A 20,000-nucleotide genomic window follows, 5' to 3' on the forward strand; every position below is an offset into this window, starting at 1 on the left:
ATTATATTTTATATATGGCGCCAAAGGGCAAGAACGAGGCGATGAATTTGAGTTTCCAGGTTTAGCAAGATGGCCTCTCACAGAGACATCATTGAGAGACTATCAAGTCTTGCTGATGGTCTTAGAGATCAAAACAGAGCGGAAAGGCAAAGAGGTAATCAAAGGACATAAATGAGTCACTGGCTCGATTATTAGAGCAAAATGAGGCAATCACCGTCGGCAGCCTTATGCGAAGTCGTCATTTCAACAACACTGCGTCACTGTCCTTTTTAGGGATTACGACGACGACGACGGCTACGAGAACGCCGCAAAACAATAGGTTTAAATAGCAAAAACAATAGTTCTGCACGTCCTGCACGTGCGGTTTACATTTTCATACATTTCTTTGCCGTTCTCGTCTGGACAACGACGTGAAATGATCAAATTTCAGGGCAAGAGCATATTACGATGAATTTTCAATTTTCTCTCCAAGTATCCACACCGTTCTCATCAATTGTATTTGTGGAATTTGTACTCATACAGTAACGGGGAATAATATTTGTAGACAATGTTCTCGTAGCCATAGTTGTTGTCCTTGCTTAAGGTCCCTATTGCCAGCAACCTGGAACCATTGAAGCTGGGCCTCGATCGATGATCATGATCTGATCTATGCTATATGGAAGCAGAAGACCACTAGACCTCAACCTATTTGAATATCGTAGTATGAAGGGCTTTGACAATGATCATTTCCTAGCTGATCTTGGTAAAATTCCCTGGCATACTGCATATGACATTGATGATATTTGTGAACAATGGTACCAGCTGTTCTTCGATGTAGTGAACCAGCAGATGCCATACAAAAAGACTTATATCCGGAAAAACAACATTCTTATAAAAAAAAAAAGGAGTGTCTGACAAGAAGTATTTTTGATACAAACGGCATTCTATAAGCGCCGACCTGATGGGCCTTCCTAGGTTCGTAACAGAGACTTACAGACGACCAAAAGTTTACGGGGAGATAAGTTTTTGGTAAAATAAAAAGCCTCACAGGTAGCCCAAGTTCGATGTATGTGTATCTGGCCTAGGTTGTTCAAAAGGTGGATAACGCTATCCACCGGATAAATCGCTATCCAGCGGATAAACATTAGCAAAACCAATTGAGTTATCCAGTCGATAGTGATTTATCCAGTGGATAACGCTATCCACACTTTGAACAACTGGGCCTGTATTGGCCAGCCGAAATATCGTTAAAAAATACATTCTCGCGTTGTTTATCAGTCGCGCAATAGTCTACTTGACTTTCATAAATATTTTAAAATCAATTTTGACTGAGCACGATCTTCTCTGATCCAACGCTGTGCAAGGCTGATCGTCCACGGTTTTTGCAAAGGTTTAAACCCTCAACTTCACTGTACTATATTATACAAGGGTAGAAATATAAAAAATTGTATGGGGAAAAGATTTTTCTAAAAATTCAAAAGAATATTTACGATTTGAAACAAAAAATAGCTTACATTGCTTCAGTCTTGTGTGTCTTTCTCTCTGGTACGGTTTTTGGGTCCATTATAGTCTATGGGCAAGACCCGAAAATTTGGAATTTCTTACCACTTAGGAAGTGGTCAAGACAAGTGTACTCGAAGAGGACCCACCTTGTTTCTAAGGGGAGGGGTGGTGTACAAAACAACATCTACCTGATGAACCCCATGAACAAAAATTATTGACCTGAATACTGGAAATGAGGCATTAATAATCTAACTGCATGAAGCCTGCATCGATAGGAAGTCAGCATAGCGAGGTTTGAATCCTTTCGTCAGTGCTTACTCTTGATAGAGAGGAGGTGGGAGGGTTGGGGTACAAAAAGATACCACCATATTTTTCGATGTATGCTGGGTCCTGTCTGTGTAAAATTGTTTTGACTATTTCTCTTAAAGGGACAACTGCTATCCTACATTTTCTTAAACCTTAGATTTGATATATGATAGCAATGTTGTTATGCGCAGCTTTAACATTAAAATCACGTGATAAAATGATGCAATCATTGTCTCAAGGAACAAGCAAGATATTCAAGATTCATTAAGTAAGGCACCTGTGTGTTGTTTCAGAGCATATTTTGACTTTCACTACCATTAAACTGGTACACAGTTGAAATAGTGAGGCAGTGAGGACAAAAACAATAGAAACACGTTGGAATGAATGTGAGAAATATTTACATATCCTCCACTTTCCTTTGTCTCTGTCCTCACCGCCTCACTATCAAACTGAATTTTAATATATCGAAAAACGCCTATTAGTGTATTACTTACTAATATGCTATTAATTTTACGAAAAACACGACACTCCTGAGCTTTACAACAGACATGTTTCGGCAGTTGCCTCTGCCATCTTCAGTGTGAAATGAACAATAAATTACAGTGAAATACGACGAATGCGCTTTTGGGTAAGCAGGCAACTCTGTAAGATCAACTGGTGAACAAGCGCCCAATACCTTTTATTTCAAATTACCCTACATAGGTTATTTTTCTAGCATCGCCCAAAAGCGCATTCGTGGACTTTCATATTTCTATTGTAATAATACAAACGTTGTGTTAGCGTTTTCCTCCTTCAAAGTAGGTAGCCTCTTTAGTGTGAAAGACCCTATCCCTATCTTGCTAATCACCCTTACTTGCAGTCGAGGTCTGAATTGCGAAGGGCGCGGCTCACGACATCGGACTGAAAGCATACAAAGGCGCGTCTGGCTGCCGTTATACAGTCCATGTTTGATGTCGGAGCACAGCTCCACAGCTAGATGTTAATTAGCTGTGAGTCGATTTTGATGAGGGAGAAAAACCGGAATACCCGGAGAAAAACCCTCGATTCAGGTTGAGATCAACTGAAACTCAGCCACATGCTAGCCGAGGCCAGAATTGAACCCTGGCTCGCAGTGGTGGGAGGCCCGATAGATAACCACTAAGCCACTAAGCCACCCTGATTCCCATGTGTGGTTTATAAATTTTCGTGTGCACCCGACCTTTCAACACACGTGTAAGGGAACACTTGGAAAGGGACAGGGCCTCACACATTTTCAAGCCTCTAGAGAGCTCCTTAGAATGTCGCTCTGCATGCTCCCGTGACAATTTTGCCATCATCGATCAGGCATCTTCGCGGTTTGCTCTTAAAATCAAAGAGGCGCTGCACATATTTTGGGACAAACCGACACTTAACGCACAGGTCAAACATGTTAATTTAAAACTTTCTGTTTAATTTTGAATTACTATTGCAATAGTCTTAATTATTGTCATTATTATTATTGTCATTTCGCTAGTATTTATATTCACTGTAATTTATTTTTCATTTCATACTGAAGATGGCAGAGGCAACTGCCGAAACATGTCTGTTGTAAAACTCAAGAGTGTCGCGTTTTTCTTAAAATTAATTTCTTCACTGCTTTTATCTAGACTAATATGATATTGTTGTCATGGCAACTTCCATGTATAGAGAAAAAGGGAACAAAATTAATGTATTTCCATCACTACACAGACAGTTCTTCGCCGTAATGAAAAGATGCTTTCCCATAAATTTGTTTTGCCTCCGTTTCACTTCTCTAGTGGAATTAACGACAGATATGCTCAACTAGTTGCTTTATATACCAGCCCTGAGAACCGATATTTTAGCTTCGTTACATTCATCAACAAATAAAAGGAGCGGCTTCTCAAGCACTGCTAAGCAACTTTGCACATTATAATTGCTTAAAATACCTAAACAAGTTCACGCTTTCATCTGATATTTTTAAAACCAATGCAGCAATAAGATTCAATCATCTTCACAATCATCATCAGAGTCATCCATAGGTAAATTGTCTGGCTGTTGCTCGGGTTGGTTTGTACAATCCTTTAACTGGCACATGTCAGTGAATCGCAGTCCGTTGGCGAGACAGGTGCAGCTTAGAAACTTACACACTTGTACAATCGCATTACAGGAGCTCAAGCATAGCCTTGGGCGATGGTTCCCCACTCATTTAATCGATGGCCAGTTTCTCGTCTTCCATGCACCATCTATTTCCAACGGGTCAGGGTGTTCGTGGAGAGAAGGGGGTAGTTTCTAAAGAAACTGTGGTGCTGCGTTGGTGGGGAAGTAGTATACAAAAATTTGGTTTCATCAACGGAGTTGATAATGTAAATAAGCCACCGTACAGAAATTCTAAAAGCTGACGTTTCGAGCGTCGAAACGTCAGCCTTTAGAATTTTTGTACGGTGGCCAATTTACATTATCAACTCCGTTGATAAAACCAAATTTTTGTATATTAGTGGAGAGCCTTGGAGACTTCTGCGCTACACTGCCGATCGATAATTTGCACGATCACAGTGCTTTCGTAGAGTGTCTTGACACGGTGGAAGCTGGCGTGACTCTAACTCTCCTTTCCCGTAGCACAAAAGAGGCGATAACGCAATATATTAACATTCTTCGTTCCAGGGACCAGGGAGCACATCGCGCATGTGAATTCTTCGAGATTCAAAGCTCATCTGATAAATGCCATTTCATACCGAGCTGTTGAAATGACTCTTTGAAGACAGGATTGGCCTTTGCCAGCTTTAAAGCGGTCTGTTTTCCTTTTCCAGAAAAGGCACTGACGGTATCGCAACTGGTGAACGCATGCAGTCTGGGGAGACATCTACAGGTGGTAGAACCATGACGTTCGACTACACAGGATATGCTGATGTATCTCGCACGACTGTCTGTGCCACATTTGAAATACGTAGAAGACGGAACAAAGATCTAAAGGCGAGACAAAGTACAAAAACATCGGTATCTTCTGATGATACCCCAACAGTCCCGTTGCCATTGTTTGCAGCGTGGAATGTGTCTTCTTGACTCGATGTGACGTCGTCTCTTGGTCGGATGTGCTCTGAAGCAATTTCGAAACTGACACTTCTCAGCCTTGCCGAACAAAGTTTTCCCCATTAATCTTTGCCTGGATCTATCTTTCAGCCATTCACTGGTAACCACTTCGACCAGTTGCTTCTTATTTGGAGGGTTTGATAAGAACTTTCTCTATTGTTGAATTTTATGTCCTGGCTGTATATTTCTGTATTCGTTTCCCGTATAGCCCCCTCTCTTTTCTCTCTCTATGTTTTTTATCTACGTGTCCCTGCACATATCAAAGACGACGTCAATACGCTTACTTGCTGCTCCTTCTCGCAAAATCATCGACAATGCATCTGATATTTCAGCAAATGTCTTATGGTATCCTTTGAGCCTCTGGATCATGGCCATTCTATCAATGATGTATGCTGATGGTTGTGGGATGGATTCAACTGCTGGTACATCTTTCTGAAGCTCTTTCTCAAGTGCAGACTTACTTGTCTTTCTTAGAGAGCCTTCAGCAGAGGCCAATGCCCAGGGGAGAGGTCTTAGAGGATGAGAGAGCACTGAAGACATACTGAGCTTTCTCGTTTCAGCTATAACGATCATCTTTGCGAACAATTTCTTGTCAGCTCTCACTATCATTTTGTTGGTAGTTCCCGTCACTCATGTCCAATATTCACAAACGGATACGGCTTTTTTGTCAAACCAATGGTCCATTGGTACCAATGGCAGGATTGGTACCAATATAAAATGATGTCATTCCAGTGACTCTATTGGTGCAAAACACCTTCGCTTTTACACCAAGTAGAAACGCGCTAATAATTATGACTATCCCTCTTTCTGTAAGCCAACCACTCAAAACACGTTTTCTTTCACCAATAGAACTATTGGAATCACCACTAACACCAATGGAGTCCATTTGTGAGTATTGGACAACCCTTTTCAATCTGTTCGTTGACCACCTTTCCAATAGATATGCAAACAAGATCTTGCTGTTCGATTTCAAAGGGATTTATCTAATTGTCCAATGTTGACAGGAGGGACTTCGCATCACTTTCATCTCTGAAGATCCTGCTTTTCTGGAAATCGTTATTTAGTGCCACTAACGAGTAAAAGAAATTTTCGTGTTTTACAGTGCCACTGAGTAAATGGACTTTTATCTAGCTACATTATTCCTATGATTATCATGATGTTATCACCCTGTACCCAAGATAATAAAAGCAACGGTGCCCTCGCGTTTTGTCAAAGCTAGAATTCCGCGCGCGCCATGATTGCTAAAAGAAATTATTATATCAGACTAAAAATAAACCAAAATGTTTTCAACATGTTTTCAACACAGGTTTTGAGGCTCATCCGCATAAATCACAGATGCAAAAGTCATTATATTATTCGTAAATGAAGTGAATTAAGGAGAATTTAGTATGTAATAGTGATTGCGTAGGAAGCGTTATTTTCTAGGTCTGCGTTTTCTAGACGAAAAACCTTAAATAACAATGACCACAACCAGGTTTTCTGAGCCAGCGAGACTGAGCTCTCCCATCAAACCGTTGTTTTAACGACAACCGCTGGTCAGCAACCTTGGTTCTGGTGATTGCTGTCTAAGGTTCCTTTCTAGACACCTGGGGATGGGTCGATGGTGCCATTTTGAAATGCCAAACTTAAACCCAGACTTCCGCGAAAACCACAGGCACACACAGCTGGGTGCATCACCGAGTGTAAGTTTTGTTCTCACATTCATTACGGTCTATATTTTAGTTTTAGTTATTTATGTCTTCAAAACAGTACAGAATACAAGTCATTTCTTAAAAGAGTTAAAACGTGGCGTTTTTGTTTGGAGTTCAGTCGCCACCACAGAAAAGAGAGTAAATAGAAAGGAAAAGTTAACATAAATAAACTAAGAAGGTAAAATGGGTGTTTTTGTGTAGTTATTAGTACTAGTGCTTTCAATAGTAAGGGTTCCTAATGGGCAACCAAGGATTTATTAGGGCACCCAATTCACGAGTTTGGTTGCCTGGTTTTTCAAATAGGGACAGCCTGGATTTTTTTAATTTCGAGCACTGGAAACAGACTATAAAGTACGCAAAAAATGCGAGCCCTTTATCAGGAGGTTGGGGAACCTGTGCACAAATGAGTGTTACATGAAAGTGTCATAAATGAAGTGGTGCATCAGAAAATCCAAAATGGCTTCTTTAAAGAAATGATTACCGGTATGCATTTTTCAGATTTTCTATTCGTACCCGTTTCATAGTTTTTTTGGGATCTGAAACAGTATAAATACAAAAGGATCACTTAAAAATGCCAGAAGAAGTTCGAAATATTGAATGGGAGGAGATGGACAAAAGAAAATTTTATTTCTTTGGCCCGACACTGTTCCTCGGAATCCGGGCGCTTTTGTATCCAGCTAACCTCGTGAAAACTCGCCTTCAAGTGCAACGAAAGAACGCTTTGTACAAAGGATCTTTTGACGCTTTTGTAAAAGTGGTGCGTTTTGAAGGAATCCGTGGGCTTTACAAAGGATTTCTGGTCAACTGTTTTGGCCTTCTTTCCGGACAATGTTACATCACAACACTGGAGTTAGTTAAAATGAGAACGAAAAATTACAATTTAGCGGTGAGAGGATTCGTGGCTGGTGGAATTGCATCGATAGTAGGTCAAACCATCACTGTTCCAGTAGATGTTATTTCACAAAAACTTATGGTTCAGGGGCAAGGTGGTAGCTCCAATAAGCTAAAGGGAGCCTCAGCGATTGCAAGAGAGATTGTAAAATCGGATGGTCCGCTTGGCCTTTATAGAGGGTATTTGATCTCGCTCATGACTTATGCCCCAACTAGTGCCATTTGGTGGTTCACCTATGGTGCCTACACAGGACTTGTGGGTAGTATCGTGATATCAGGCACACCTCATTTGCTTGTTTTGGCTACTGCTGGTGCTTTAGCAGGTTTCACCACATCAACCGTAACAAACCCTCTGGACATCATGAGAACCAGACTGCAGGTTTGAGACTTTGATATACAGAGTAATGAATTTATCAAATGTAACATGGTTATAGTACTGAAAAGCAGGTTATATGTTAACCCTAGTGAATATCAATGAAGGGATTTCTTTTTTGATGGTAACTCAAAGATATTCTGAAAAATCTGAGTCCTCCTTTGCAAGTGTTGATCCTACAACCTTCCTATTACTAGTTCAGATACCATTAAGCTATAGAATCCCCCCTGGGGGGGGGGGGGGGTACTTCCTTCTGGCCAGCGGGATTTAAAAATGGAAAGATTTATAGTAAAAGAAGTTGTTACAGAAAGAACTGTAGCACTGTTGATGTAATATAATACTGATAGATAGATAGACAGACAGACAGGCAGACAGACAGATACGTGATTTATGAAATCACTTTGCAGCCTCATGGCTGAATTATATAAATTTTACAATGGAACTATAATAATAACATACAATAATACAGTAGTAATCAATAGATAATAAGACTGAAATTTAAAAATATTTACAAATACTTTAAAAATATTAAAATTTATGAAAATTTAAAGCCCAAAATATTTTTTTCGCTAAAATGAATCTTTGCACCTGTTCGAAACGCATCGCGGCTATTTTTTCCTTTTTCTAACAAATCCTGCCATTTTAGAGGCTTCGAAAGTTGCGAAAATGCAAGCATCTTTTTTTTACGACCGAGTTAAAAGGGGAGTGGGTCTGTTCCTGTTTTTACGTCACAAACTGATTTATATTGCATTAACTCTTTGTAAAAAGAGAAGGCAGGTATAGCATAACCAATAATGACCTAATACATGCAGTATAGAAAAGCACTAGGTCATTAGGCGGTACCCTAGCCCATTTAAGCTGTGCCAGAAAATACCGCCGCTTGTTAGCCTTTTTGATTACCTCATCTATATGAGCGTTCCATGAAAGTGAACTACTTATTGTTACACCTAGCAACTTAACACTGTCCACCACCTCCGGCTCCTTTCCGCCGAAAATCACTGGATCAAACTCAGTTGGTTCCTTGGCAAAGGAGATTCTCAGCTCTTTACATTTATCGGCATTAAGGTGGACTCTGTTATCATGAGACCAGTGGATGACCTGGTCAGCTATACACTGGGCATTGCTGGTACCACCCTTTCGAACAAACTCTGACGCAGTGGTGTCGTCTACAAATTTCCAAAGGTGTGGTGAACTAATATCTCGATTGCTTATCATTAAAAAAAAGCCAAGGGGCCTAACTTAGTTCCCTGTGGTACCCCGGATGGGATGGAACCCCACTAAGAAAAGCAACCCTTTGTTAACTTGATTCTCTGTGATCGATCCGATAGAAAATCTGAAACCCAGTTGACAACACTACGTTGGATATATTTAATTGAGATAATTTAGTGATGACAATACTATGGTCAATAAGGTCAAAATCCTTACGATAGTCAAATAACAAGGTCCTAACAGCTGACCGGTTCCTGTCTGTTCCAAGCGACCAATGATGAAGCATACTGATCAGTGCCATAGTGGTGGAGGATTTGGGTATCACTGCATACTGGCTGTGATTAAGCTCCTTCAAGACTGCAGGCTTGACGTAATCGGCCACAATGAAGCCCTGTGCCACTATGGAGACAGCCGGAGTGGGTGAGATTGGGCGCAAGTCCTTCTCTAGAAACTGCACTTGTTTCTTCTTGGCAAGGGAGTGACATCGGCTGTCTTCCACATAGATGGTAAACGTTGTTCTCTAAAAGAGGTGTTAAGGATTTCCTGTCATAGGGAAAGCCACAAAGTCAGAATATTCCTTCAGGAGCCAGTTTGGTATTTGGTCGGGTCCAGACGCTTCTCTAGGGCTGAGCTTGGCCGGTACTTTTGCTAGTTGACCCTCCGTTATATGTGGGATGTCAGGTGATTCCTCCTGCAAGGGGAAGCGGGGATGGGGGAATGGTAATCAGTATTCTTCCAATGGCTCTGGGAAAGCTAAGTTGATGGTGTTGGCTTGATCAACAAGTTGGGAGAGATCGTTGGGAGGGACCATGGAAAGGGGGTTGGGGAGGGGGGGGGGGGGGTGCTTTGAGGAAGTGGTAATTACTGGTTGGGGCTTGCTGATCACAGTCAAGAACTGCAGTTGATAAAGGTTGTTTGTTCAGTTGTCAGTGGTCTTGCATACTGTCTACTTGGGGTGTTTGCCGATGTTATTTCTCATGTATTCATCATTTTGTACCTATTACCTATAAAAGCCTTTTAAGGCTTCTAAGATGTAAACATTTTAGCTTTAAGAGACTACCAGGTGTTTGGTTTATGATTAAGCTCTGGAAGGAATACAATGACTTTTTTGATACGGCCAGGTTACTAAAAATGAAAAGATTTCATAAGCATTTCTATGGCAATAACTTTGAGGATAAGTTATTTCCTGGTTTAAAATAAAATATGGTGAATTGAAAGGGTCAAATTTTGACGATTTTTATTATCCATTTTTGTTAACCATACTGGCAGTAGGGTATTGCAGCCCTCATGACCTGTTATGTTGCAGTTCTCTTCCCACACTCCCCTTCCCATTTGTTTTAACCTAGACTTAGTTATATTCTCTTATTTTAAAGGTTGGAGGTGGAAAATCAACATATGTTATACACATGTTCCGCACTCTTTTGCAAGAAGAGGGTCCTATGGGACTGACAAAAGGATTGTCAGCAAGAATGCTTTCTATGGTTTCCTCAAGTGTAGTTGTGGTATTGGGATACGAGACAGTAAAGCGACTTAGTCTTAAGACATCAAAGATTGATATGCAAGTTCAAGAAGAAGGTTACTTGGAGGCTTCATTTTGATGTGGGAATGATTACTTCCTCCAGTTCTGAGATAACTTACATATACCATACCAGTACATGCACAGTGATATTACTGTCCTCCTATATATTTATAGATGGGGGTATTTAAAGCTTAAAGCTTGTGGGGCTGCATATGCAAGGAAAAAATCAAATAAGAAATCCACAAGAAAAGAAGCATCGATTTAGTTTGTCACCCAGGTAAAGTGACATTGTGTTTGAGATAACTTTGCTGCTACAAACAAACTATAGGTGGTCAGAAAACAATGTACACCTAGAGCATTTGTCTGAACTAGAAGCTCATGACCTTGAAGCGTTTAACTCTCGTTCAGAGCTGTGGTTTTTTGAGTTGAAAAATTTCCTTATTTGGATGTCACGTAGCTCATGCATTTTCCCGCTCGTGCAGCTTCCATCTTATTTATGTCCATATTTGGGCATAAATTCATTTGGGCACGCTTCAAGGTCATGTGCTTCTGTTGGGGCCCATTGAATCCTGGGACTGAGACTGAGACTGAGACCAGTAATAGATTTTAATCTGTATAATGGTAAAGGTAAAAGTAAAGGTACATCATTAACGTCAGAAGTTCCTTTACTCTTTAGAGAGCATTCTCCCAGTAAGCTGACTGTGCGCTCATTTTACTCCCCTCTTTCTATCAGTGCTCCGTTTTAATGGTATTTAAAGCTACTTAGGCTACACTGAAAGGAAAGAAGTCGAAACAAGGTTGTGAGATCCAGGGATCGAACTCGGGACCTGTTGCACCAAGGCCACGCACTAATCGACTGTGCCACCCTTGCTCCTTATAAATGCCAGATGATTTTACTTGTAAATGGGACAGGGTGGGGGTTAGGATTCAATGGTTCGTTAACAACCCCAGCATCCACTCAAAAACTGTCCCCTTTAATCGATGGGTCAAATTCATTCCCCAGCCGTGACTCCCTCCCTCCACCACGTTTTCTTTTCATCAGCTGTAACGAATGGAGCCTTTCTGTAATGGCAGGACTGGGAGAACCCAACAACAGCAAAATATTGGGTAGACTAGTAAGAGACTCGGGTTCTAAGAGAGTTCAGACTTCTCTTTCTATAACTAATGTTTGGGACTACTGTTGGAACAAAAATTCAGAGCTCTGATTGGTAGCAGCTGCAATCGGACATGGTTAAAGATGATGATTATAATAATAATAATGATAAATAGACAGGAATAATAATAATAATAATAATAATAATAACGAATAATAATAAACAAATAATAACAATGTAGCCTTGTGGTTTAAATAATCTAGAAAGGCACTGCTGTAAGGTTACTAACTGTACATTGTATTGTTTGTACATTATTCCTATTTTCAATCTCTGCGGCATTGTTTGTCATTATCAGACTTAAGCATTGAATTTTATGTTTTTCATTATATCAAGGAAGGAGCTCTCAGCAGTATTTTTTATTTAGTTAGAACATTCGGGGTTTTTTTTAGTCCTAGTGCATTCTCGTGTGGCTTCACCATTGCAATGTTTTTCCCTAGACTAGGAAACAGTGGTTATGTTGATCTCGAGGGATTCAACTTTAGTTTTATACGGATAGAAAAAGAGAGGTTTGTATATTTTTGATGCTTGTGTAAGCCTGGTTAGACTCTGGTTCTCAGTAGCGACACCAGCATAAAAGTGTATATTTCACCATGAAAACTGGGTTGACTCAAGCACAAGCACAAGGACCAAAATCTTTCCTTTTCCTTGTGGTTGCGCTTATGCTTCCCTGGTAGCAGAGGTCGCTTTTCTTTTTGCGTTCGCTGGGCTGACGAGTACGAGAAAATAGGCCTCTACCATGGGTCAAAACTCACTTTGATCCAACCGCAGTCCACAACCTTGGACAGCACTCTTCAAGCTGCATGCCCCATGATATGTTTGCTGAATGTGACTTGAGCCAACTGTGTCCTGCGCATTCCTTTACAGTAATTCCACTGTTGGTCGCTAAGTAACCGCAGCGTATGCTCAACACAGTGAGTTTCGACCCATGGCAGAGGTGTCTCTTTTCCCGCACTTGTCAGCCCAGCGAATGTAAAAGAAAAAAGACCGCTAGAGGAAACGCTTATGATTGCATTCACTTGCGTTATGTGAAAACGAAGCACGGCTCATCGTTAGTACAGACTGTAACTATGCACAGCATAAGAACCAGGAAATTTGCTACGTCTGGCCATTTAAGGACGGTACCTACCTAATTCAAAGGTATTTATGCGGGAAAAGCAGATCTTAACAAGTGTTACTGAAATCCAAAAAGAAAATTTGGGGAAACCACGCATTTTTAAAGATAATTAACGAACAATATTTGTAAAAAGCTTTAAAATACAAAGCAATATGTATGGCATTCTTTGCCAAATTGAAGCATTGAGTTTTAAAAAAAAATGCATGGTTACCCCCAATTTTCTTTTTGGATACCAAGTTCTGCTTTTACTGCATAGTTTTGAACCGCGCAAAAATATCCCTGTATTAATAAGCACCACCCATAGGGAATCCGAGTATCCCGAGATGCGCAGAACGTATGCACAATAACAATAGTATGCACCGTCCTTAAAGCACTGGTTTCAGATTTCCGCATCTGAGCATTTGAACAAAACGGCGGAGGCCGTTTCCACTTAGCATAAGCTACTTTTGCATGCGCTTGTGATTGGGTCGCTAGTGAAAACCAGGCTTAAATGTCTGTTCAAAGTCACAAAGCACTTGAATTTTATTGGCGTGTTAAAAGTATGCGCAGTATAGGTGTTTTCGAAACTTGTAATTCGCTCAAGCAATATGGCCCTAGGCTATTTCCTAGGTAGGGACTTGTGCAGAAATCTTGCTGAGATCTCACTAGGGTGTGTCCAGAAGTAATAAATTTCTCATTTACTTAGGGCGAGGATATTTGGCTGGCTTTTTATTCTGTTTACACCCTTTGCACGCGCCCTGAAGGACAGATGATGCTTTTTTTGTGCAGTACGTGCACTACACACACTGTAAATGCACTACACACTATGTCATCTGGTTGTAAGAGTGTAAGTCCGTGGTGCTAATAGGCACGCAGCGCGTGCATAAATGACGAAAAAAAAAGGGTATGTTGAAAGTGTGCTTGAGTTTCAGCAAATGAGCCCCAAAGTCGGCAAGAATTTGTGGCGCTGATAAATAATAAAGCAGCTGCTATTACAAAAACAAAAATACATAATTTTGACACAGATCCTTTGTTTCGCGAGTTGTTAGTAAACGATCACAGGTGGCCGCTAAATTCGATGTCAATTTCGATTTTGCGATTTACTTGTGCAGCCAAAAGTACAACAGAAGAATTGAACGTAGCAAAAATCTCCCGAAATGTTTTTCGCTGATGGTATTTTTTCATATTCGCGGTTCAAAATTTATGTTTTTTTTTTTGTGTTGCAAATTTTGCTGCTGATGGCAAAATAATTTATTCTCGATCGACCGTCCTGAAAACTTCCTTCTGCTCTTCCTAAAAACTGTGTTAGGCAGGCTAACAAAATCTGTACCTTGCTTAGTTCAATTCTGGTCCTAACGCCCTTGCTGATACAGTTAATGAGGCATTCCTTGAGTTCATGAGCATCTTTGCGCCTCTGGCCATGGCCTAGGTTACTACAACTGATGCTCACTACTCTAATTCTCCTTCGATTTCGAAATTCTGCCTTCTAAAGATTCTCTCTGTACTGAATCCATCTAAGTCCTCAGGGCTGCACATGACACCATCTTGGCTGCTAAAAGAAACTGCGGACTTGTTGGTGCAGGGATGGCGCAGTGGTGAGAGCACTCGCCTCCCATCAATGTGGCCCAGGTTCGATTCCTCGACTCGGCGTCATATGTGGGTTGAGTTTGTTGGTTCTCTACTCTGCACTGAGAGGTTTTCTCCGGGTACTCCGGTTTGCCCTCTCCTCAAAAACCGTTAATTGTTAATTTCACTTTACAGTGTCCCCAATTAGTGCTCCAGCGCTAAATCTACTAGACACTTAAATAAAGTTCCTTTCCTTTAGCCCCAGCAGTTACTGACATCATCAACTTTTCGTTCGCGGAGGCCGTCCCGTGCCGCAGTCCTGGAAGCACGCCGAGTTCGTCCCTTTACCAAAACAGGTGCCGGTATATGATGTAAACAAACACTTGCGGCCAATTTCTCTAACACCTATAGTATGAAAAGTGGCTGAAGAATTCGTGGTCGAACAGTATGTAAAACCTGCTGTGCTTGAGAAAGTGGATCCAGGGCAGTTTGCGGGTACTATCCCCGGGTCAAGCACTACAGAGGCACTTATCAGTATGACACATGCGTGGTATAGTGCCACTGAGCAAAGTGAGACCAGTGTTATTCGATTTTAAGAAAGCATCCGACCTTATTGATCATGGGATATTGGTCCATAAGCTATGATTAATGACCTCGACATCCCAGGTGTTGAATTATGGAAGTACATGTAAGTCGATGATTCTACTATCTCTGAAACAATACTCAAGGGTTAAGGGTCAGCAGCATCCAGACCGCTTTCGACATCTTTGCCTCGCGTGCTGCCTCGGACAAGTTCCGATTGAACGGAACGAAGTGCAAGGAAATGAGGATTTGTTTTAGTACAAACGGGACTCCCGATCCCAACCCTATGGTCATTAATGACAAGCAAATTGATGTTGTTTCACACGCTAAGATTCTGGGTGTAATTATTTCGAGTGATCTAAAATGGAATCATCATATTGCGGAAGTTGTTAAGAAACCAAGGAAACGCCTGTTTTGTCTTTCTCAATTAAGGTGTGCATACAGGTCTAGGCCCTAATGAATTAGTACAGTTCTATCGGAGCTACATCCGCCGAATCAAGGAATACGCATGTCCAGTTTTTCATGACGGTCTACGTGAGTATCTTTCTCGCGAGCTGGTCACTCTGTCAAACCGAAGGCAAGCCCTAATGGACAAACTGTTCAAGAAAATCTTAGAAAACAAAGACAGCAAGCTCAGAAATTTGCTGCCCCCACAAAATTCTAAGCATTATAATCTCAGAAAGGCACGCCAGTTCAATCCGGTTTTCAAGACAGACAGATTTCGAAATAGCTTTATAGTTTTGAACGCACTTAAGGTTTTCATGACGTAATATTTTTATCCTTTTTAATAATTATGCTTTTTTAGTAACCAATTACTTCAAGATCCATTTAATGCTAGGTCTTAGTTCAGTACTATGTAGTGATTTCAGATGTTTTCTTTACTTTTATATATTACATTTATTTAATCTTTTATTCTTTAAACATGACTTAATTTAACCCTTGGGTTGCAAAGTTATATTTAAACTATTTATCCATTCAGCTATCGTTGGGTGCCACTGACTTCTTTCTTTCGTCCACCACCAGCAGCAACTTGAAGCTTGTCAGGACAACGACGGGAAGAGGGGGAGAAACGTTTCAAATAAAAATAACATCGTAAACTTCTAATGGAAAACAGAGAGGCATCCAGCTGGCTGTTGAAAACATGCTGTGGAGTTATTGGCTAGAGGTGGATCTGCAAACTGAGTACTTGCTCGCCCTAGTCTTATCTCTGGCTTCAGTATACCTTTCCTTTTCAAACCAATTGTTCAGTTCTAGCTCGTAGATCGGTCAGAGTAAAATGGAGACTCGAGAAACAGCACAAACCTTTCACTAATGCTAACCTTAGTTAAAATTTGGCCTAAAACGATGTTTACCCTTTAGCCGGTCAGCATTAGTCAAAGATGATTAGGGTTTTTCTTATGCGCAGTCTGCACTTTTCCTTTGTCTCCATTTTACCCTCAAAGACCTCAAAATCCAATATGATTTGATATGTATTAATTTGATTTGATTTCATTTGTGCACGACCCCACAACCTTTAAACATTATCGTGTAACCATAAAGTTGCACAGACCAGTTTCAATGCAGAGGTGCATAACCATTATTTTCGGTCTTTAATACAAGTGTCGCAACATCAGATTGTAAAAACAATAGTTCGCGCTTATGTAACTCTTACACTTCTCTCTCAGTCTACTCGACAAAATCGCCTTAAAGATGAAAAACGTGGAACTGTCTACAATATAAATACACATCAAGTGGTATTACCATTTACTATAACAATTTAATTGCAAAGGTGTTGTATGGAGTTATGACAAAATGGGTAACTATTAATAACAAAACCAAGAGTTTTTAGTTCTCTACTGACTAAAAATGGCAACAGCAGTGCAAAATGTCATAGCGAGAGCGCTGACAATTTCATTTACACCAGTGTTACACATCCCACCCTCGCAACAGCTCAAGTGGCATTGTTCGTCATTTGGGCAAGTTTTGTAAAACACATTTTTTTTCTTGGAATTACACAAGTCTTGTTGAGCGCATCCCTTGCTGTAGGTTTTCACTTCAACGTTGGCTTCCTTGTATGTAACTTCTGTCGATAATTTGAAGCAGCGGTCTTCTTTTTCAGCGCATGTTTTCAGTTTAGGCGTTTTGCACTCGTCCATCGAGCTGCATTCGTAGCACTGGAAAGGATTGTAGTCTAGAAACACCAGAAAGAAACGGCTTAGTATAGAAGAGTAATTCAGCGTCTTTATTCTACAAGGTGGAGAGCATGTAATTAAGGGAGAGAAGGGAGGGGCTTCTGCAATGGGGCTGATGATTAGCTTACTAGCCCCAACCCCTCGAGAGAACTTTCTCAGAGGCTAATTCGGTGGATAAGTCACTATGCGGCTTTAAAACGAGTTTGTTTTAAAGTTACAATGTAATTTTGTTGCTTCGGGTAGCATTCATCTTTCTGCAAGTTTGTTCACAGATTGATTGGTAGGTAAAGCCTTTTAAAAACATCAGACTCCGTGAACAAAGGTAAGGTCAAAAAAGCACACAGCCAAGTATCCAAGAAGACTTTTCTGACCGACTAAGATGTCCTTGTTCTTCGACCATTTTAACTTGTAAAAAAACAATAACAAACTGCGGTGATAAATATATTATAATGCATTTTAACTTGACGTTTCGTATATGATACAACATACTAAAGGTCAAGTTAAAAAGCATTAAAATATGTTTATCACCGCAGTTTGTCTACTGTTTTCGACTAAGATGTCTAATTATGGGAAAAAAGAGGCCCGCAGAACGCTGCCAAGAGATTGAATTCGTGCATATTCTTGTATATTAAATATACACTTATTTTTTCGGCCAGGCCATCGTTTTTTAGAAATATTATGTTACGGGTCTAACTCCCGCAGGTCTTTGGCAAAAAAAGGGATCCTGGCCAATTTAAACTAAGGAACAAAAACAAATTATCATGGGAAAACAATTGTTTTTTTTGGGGAAAAATAATGGACCATCCCTTGGGAGACGCCCGAAATACAAGGGAATACAAGCGTGTCATTTATTACCTTAACGTCGGTATAAAAATTTCAAAATGTTGTGTCAGATAATTAAAATGGAATATGAAAATTGGTAGGGATTTGCCGGAATCGAAAGCCTGAAAAAACAATTCGATGATCAACTTTGAAGTTAATTGATGGAACGTTCCCAGCTCTTTTCCCTATTAAGAGTCCACAACGACTGTTCTGAGAGTATGACTGCGTGAATCATGTCGTTTCCCATAGACCTTTTTGCAGATATGGCGGCCATTTTGATTTCTATTGTTTCGAAAGACATTATGGGATACTCAGGAGGAAAATTAACATGTATTTGTCCCCTGGATATCCCATAATAGCTATTTGAAACAATAGAAATCAAAATGGCCGCTATTTCTGCAAAAAGGCCTATGGCCAGGTTTTCTGGGTCAGTCATGACCAATCGGTGACAGGGTCGTTTTAAGCCCGCCCGACTCATGAGGGAGGAAAACTGCGCTGGGAACTAGATCAAAAAGGGCTTGCTTTTGATGGGTATCCAAGAAAGTTTTCAACATTAGATCGATTAAGCAGTAATCACAAATTGTGGCCATCTCTTACAAACCTATGGGATACGGTTTTGCACAATAGCTACTGCTACAGCAAGTGGCATTGCACGACACCCCAGCGTTGTCCTCGGGATTCTCTGCCATGTCCTTCATCATGTTAGAGCAGACAGCACTGGAAACTTGACAGTCCATCTCCGTGGCACAACCGAAGAAGAAGTTCATGCCTGTTGGACTGTTTCTGACGAGTGAAGCACACGAAGTCTGTTCTTCGGAGCAACCAATGGAATCTGAAAACTGACGATTACATTGCTGGAGATCACCGGAGCAAGTGTAACATCGGAGGGAACACCCTGCAAGCACACGAAACTAAATTATTCATAATTATACACTGTTCCTAAAGGGGAAATCTTTTGCCCATTGTGAAGAACTTACATTTGCGTAAGCCCCGTTCTTGTAAAAGTTAAAGACAACCTTTACTCCAACAAAACTTTAAACCACAGGAAATAATGGTTTACAATCAAGTTAATCGAATATCTTTCAAAGAAAGCATTAGAATTCGAAATTAGTTAATCTTAAAATCCTTTATTTTTGTTTTCAAATTTCCCAGGCGCCGCCATCTTGAACAAATGTTACGTGTTACCATTGTACTATTGTTGTAATAATAATAATAATAATAATAATAATAATAATAATAATAATAAACCAGCGCTAGTACAACCAATAATAATAATGTACAAATAAATAGAGCCACTTTTACATGGCCTTAAAAATAAACTTGAAAACAGAACGTAAACAAAAATGCAAAACATTTAATTGGCTTATCGAACAAAAACAAACGAGCGCGAATTTTCATTGGTTTAGTGACCGCAGATGCAAACAACGTCATCTCTCCATGGAACTTTCTGGAATGCGATCGGCATTTCCCAGTCACTTAACCTCTGGGTTTCCTTTTTCTAAACTTATAGTGCTTTTTGTTACAGTATTTGTAATGTTTAGAAATAAACTATTATTGTTATATCTATCAGAACCTCAGTATTACTCCTAACGTCCCTATACGGATCCCCACTCAGTGTTACCCCAATTACAATTACATTAGGTGCAATTAAATTCTAATGAACCTATTAAACACGGACATTGATTTTCCAAGTCCTCTGCGGCTTATAGAGCTTATTCATAAATGGCGGTCAATTTATAATTCTTTTGTCGAAGTGCAAATTAGCCCACCAAGCCTCGATACCATACAGCGAATTGAAAAGAATTCTTGCTCTTAAATGAGGCTTGGTGGGCTAATTTGCACGTGGACAAAAAAAATTAAAAATGTGACCGCAATTTATGAATAAGGTCTATTGTATCTATTACCTCTCGGAGGGGTACGACCTTTGGAGAAATTTTCACGTTTGTGTCGAGAGTCCTTGGCAATTCCAGGTGCATCAGAGTTCAGTGGTTCAATAATAAAAATAATAATACAATAATAATGGATTTCATTAAGACCAAAAAGCGAACGAACCAATGGGACAGCAGCACCGCGTT

At 40.3% G+C, this 20,000-nt stretch overlaps 2 protein-coding genes across 2 annotated transcripts in view; one reads left to right on the plus strand and one right to left on the minus strand.

The window, feature by feature from the left end:
- Positions 1–6,986: 6,986 nt before the first annotated feature.
- LOC138042780 (solute carrier family 25 member 44-like) lies at positions 6,987–13,495 on the plus strand. The gene is made up of 2 exons (XM_068888783.1): positions 6,987–7,815; positions 10,392–13,495. Exons 1-2 carry the CDS (start codon positions 7,117–7,119, stop codon positions 10,614–10,616), a joined length of 924 nt encoding a protein of 307 aa, XP_068744884.1. The 5' UTR covers positions 6,987–7,116; the 3' UTR covers positions 10,617–13,495.
- Positions 13,496–16,484: 2,989 nt separating this feature from the next.
- Positions 16,485–20,000, minus strand: part of LOC138042782 (uncharacterized) — a 5,304-nt gene continuing 1,788 nt past the window's right edge. The window contains exons 2-3 of the mRNA XM_068888784.1: positions 18,527–18,820; positions 16,485–17,102 (exon numbers count right to left, since the gene is read on the minus strand). Coding sequence (XP_068744885.1) covers positions 16,765–17,102; positions 18,527–18,820 — 632 coding nt within the window. The 3' untranslated portion in view covers positions 16,485–16,764. The remainder of the gene's footprint in view (positions 17,103–18,526; positions 18,821–20,000) is intronic.

Source organism: Montipora capricornis, chromosome 3, assembly GCF_036669925.1.
Source record: "Montipora capricornis isolate CH-2021 chromosome 3, ASM3666992v2, whole genome shotgun sequence".
Taxonomy (NCBI): domain Eukaryota; kingdom Metazoa; phylum Cnidaria; class Anthozoa; order Scleractinia; family Acroporidae; genus Montipora; species Montipora capricornis.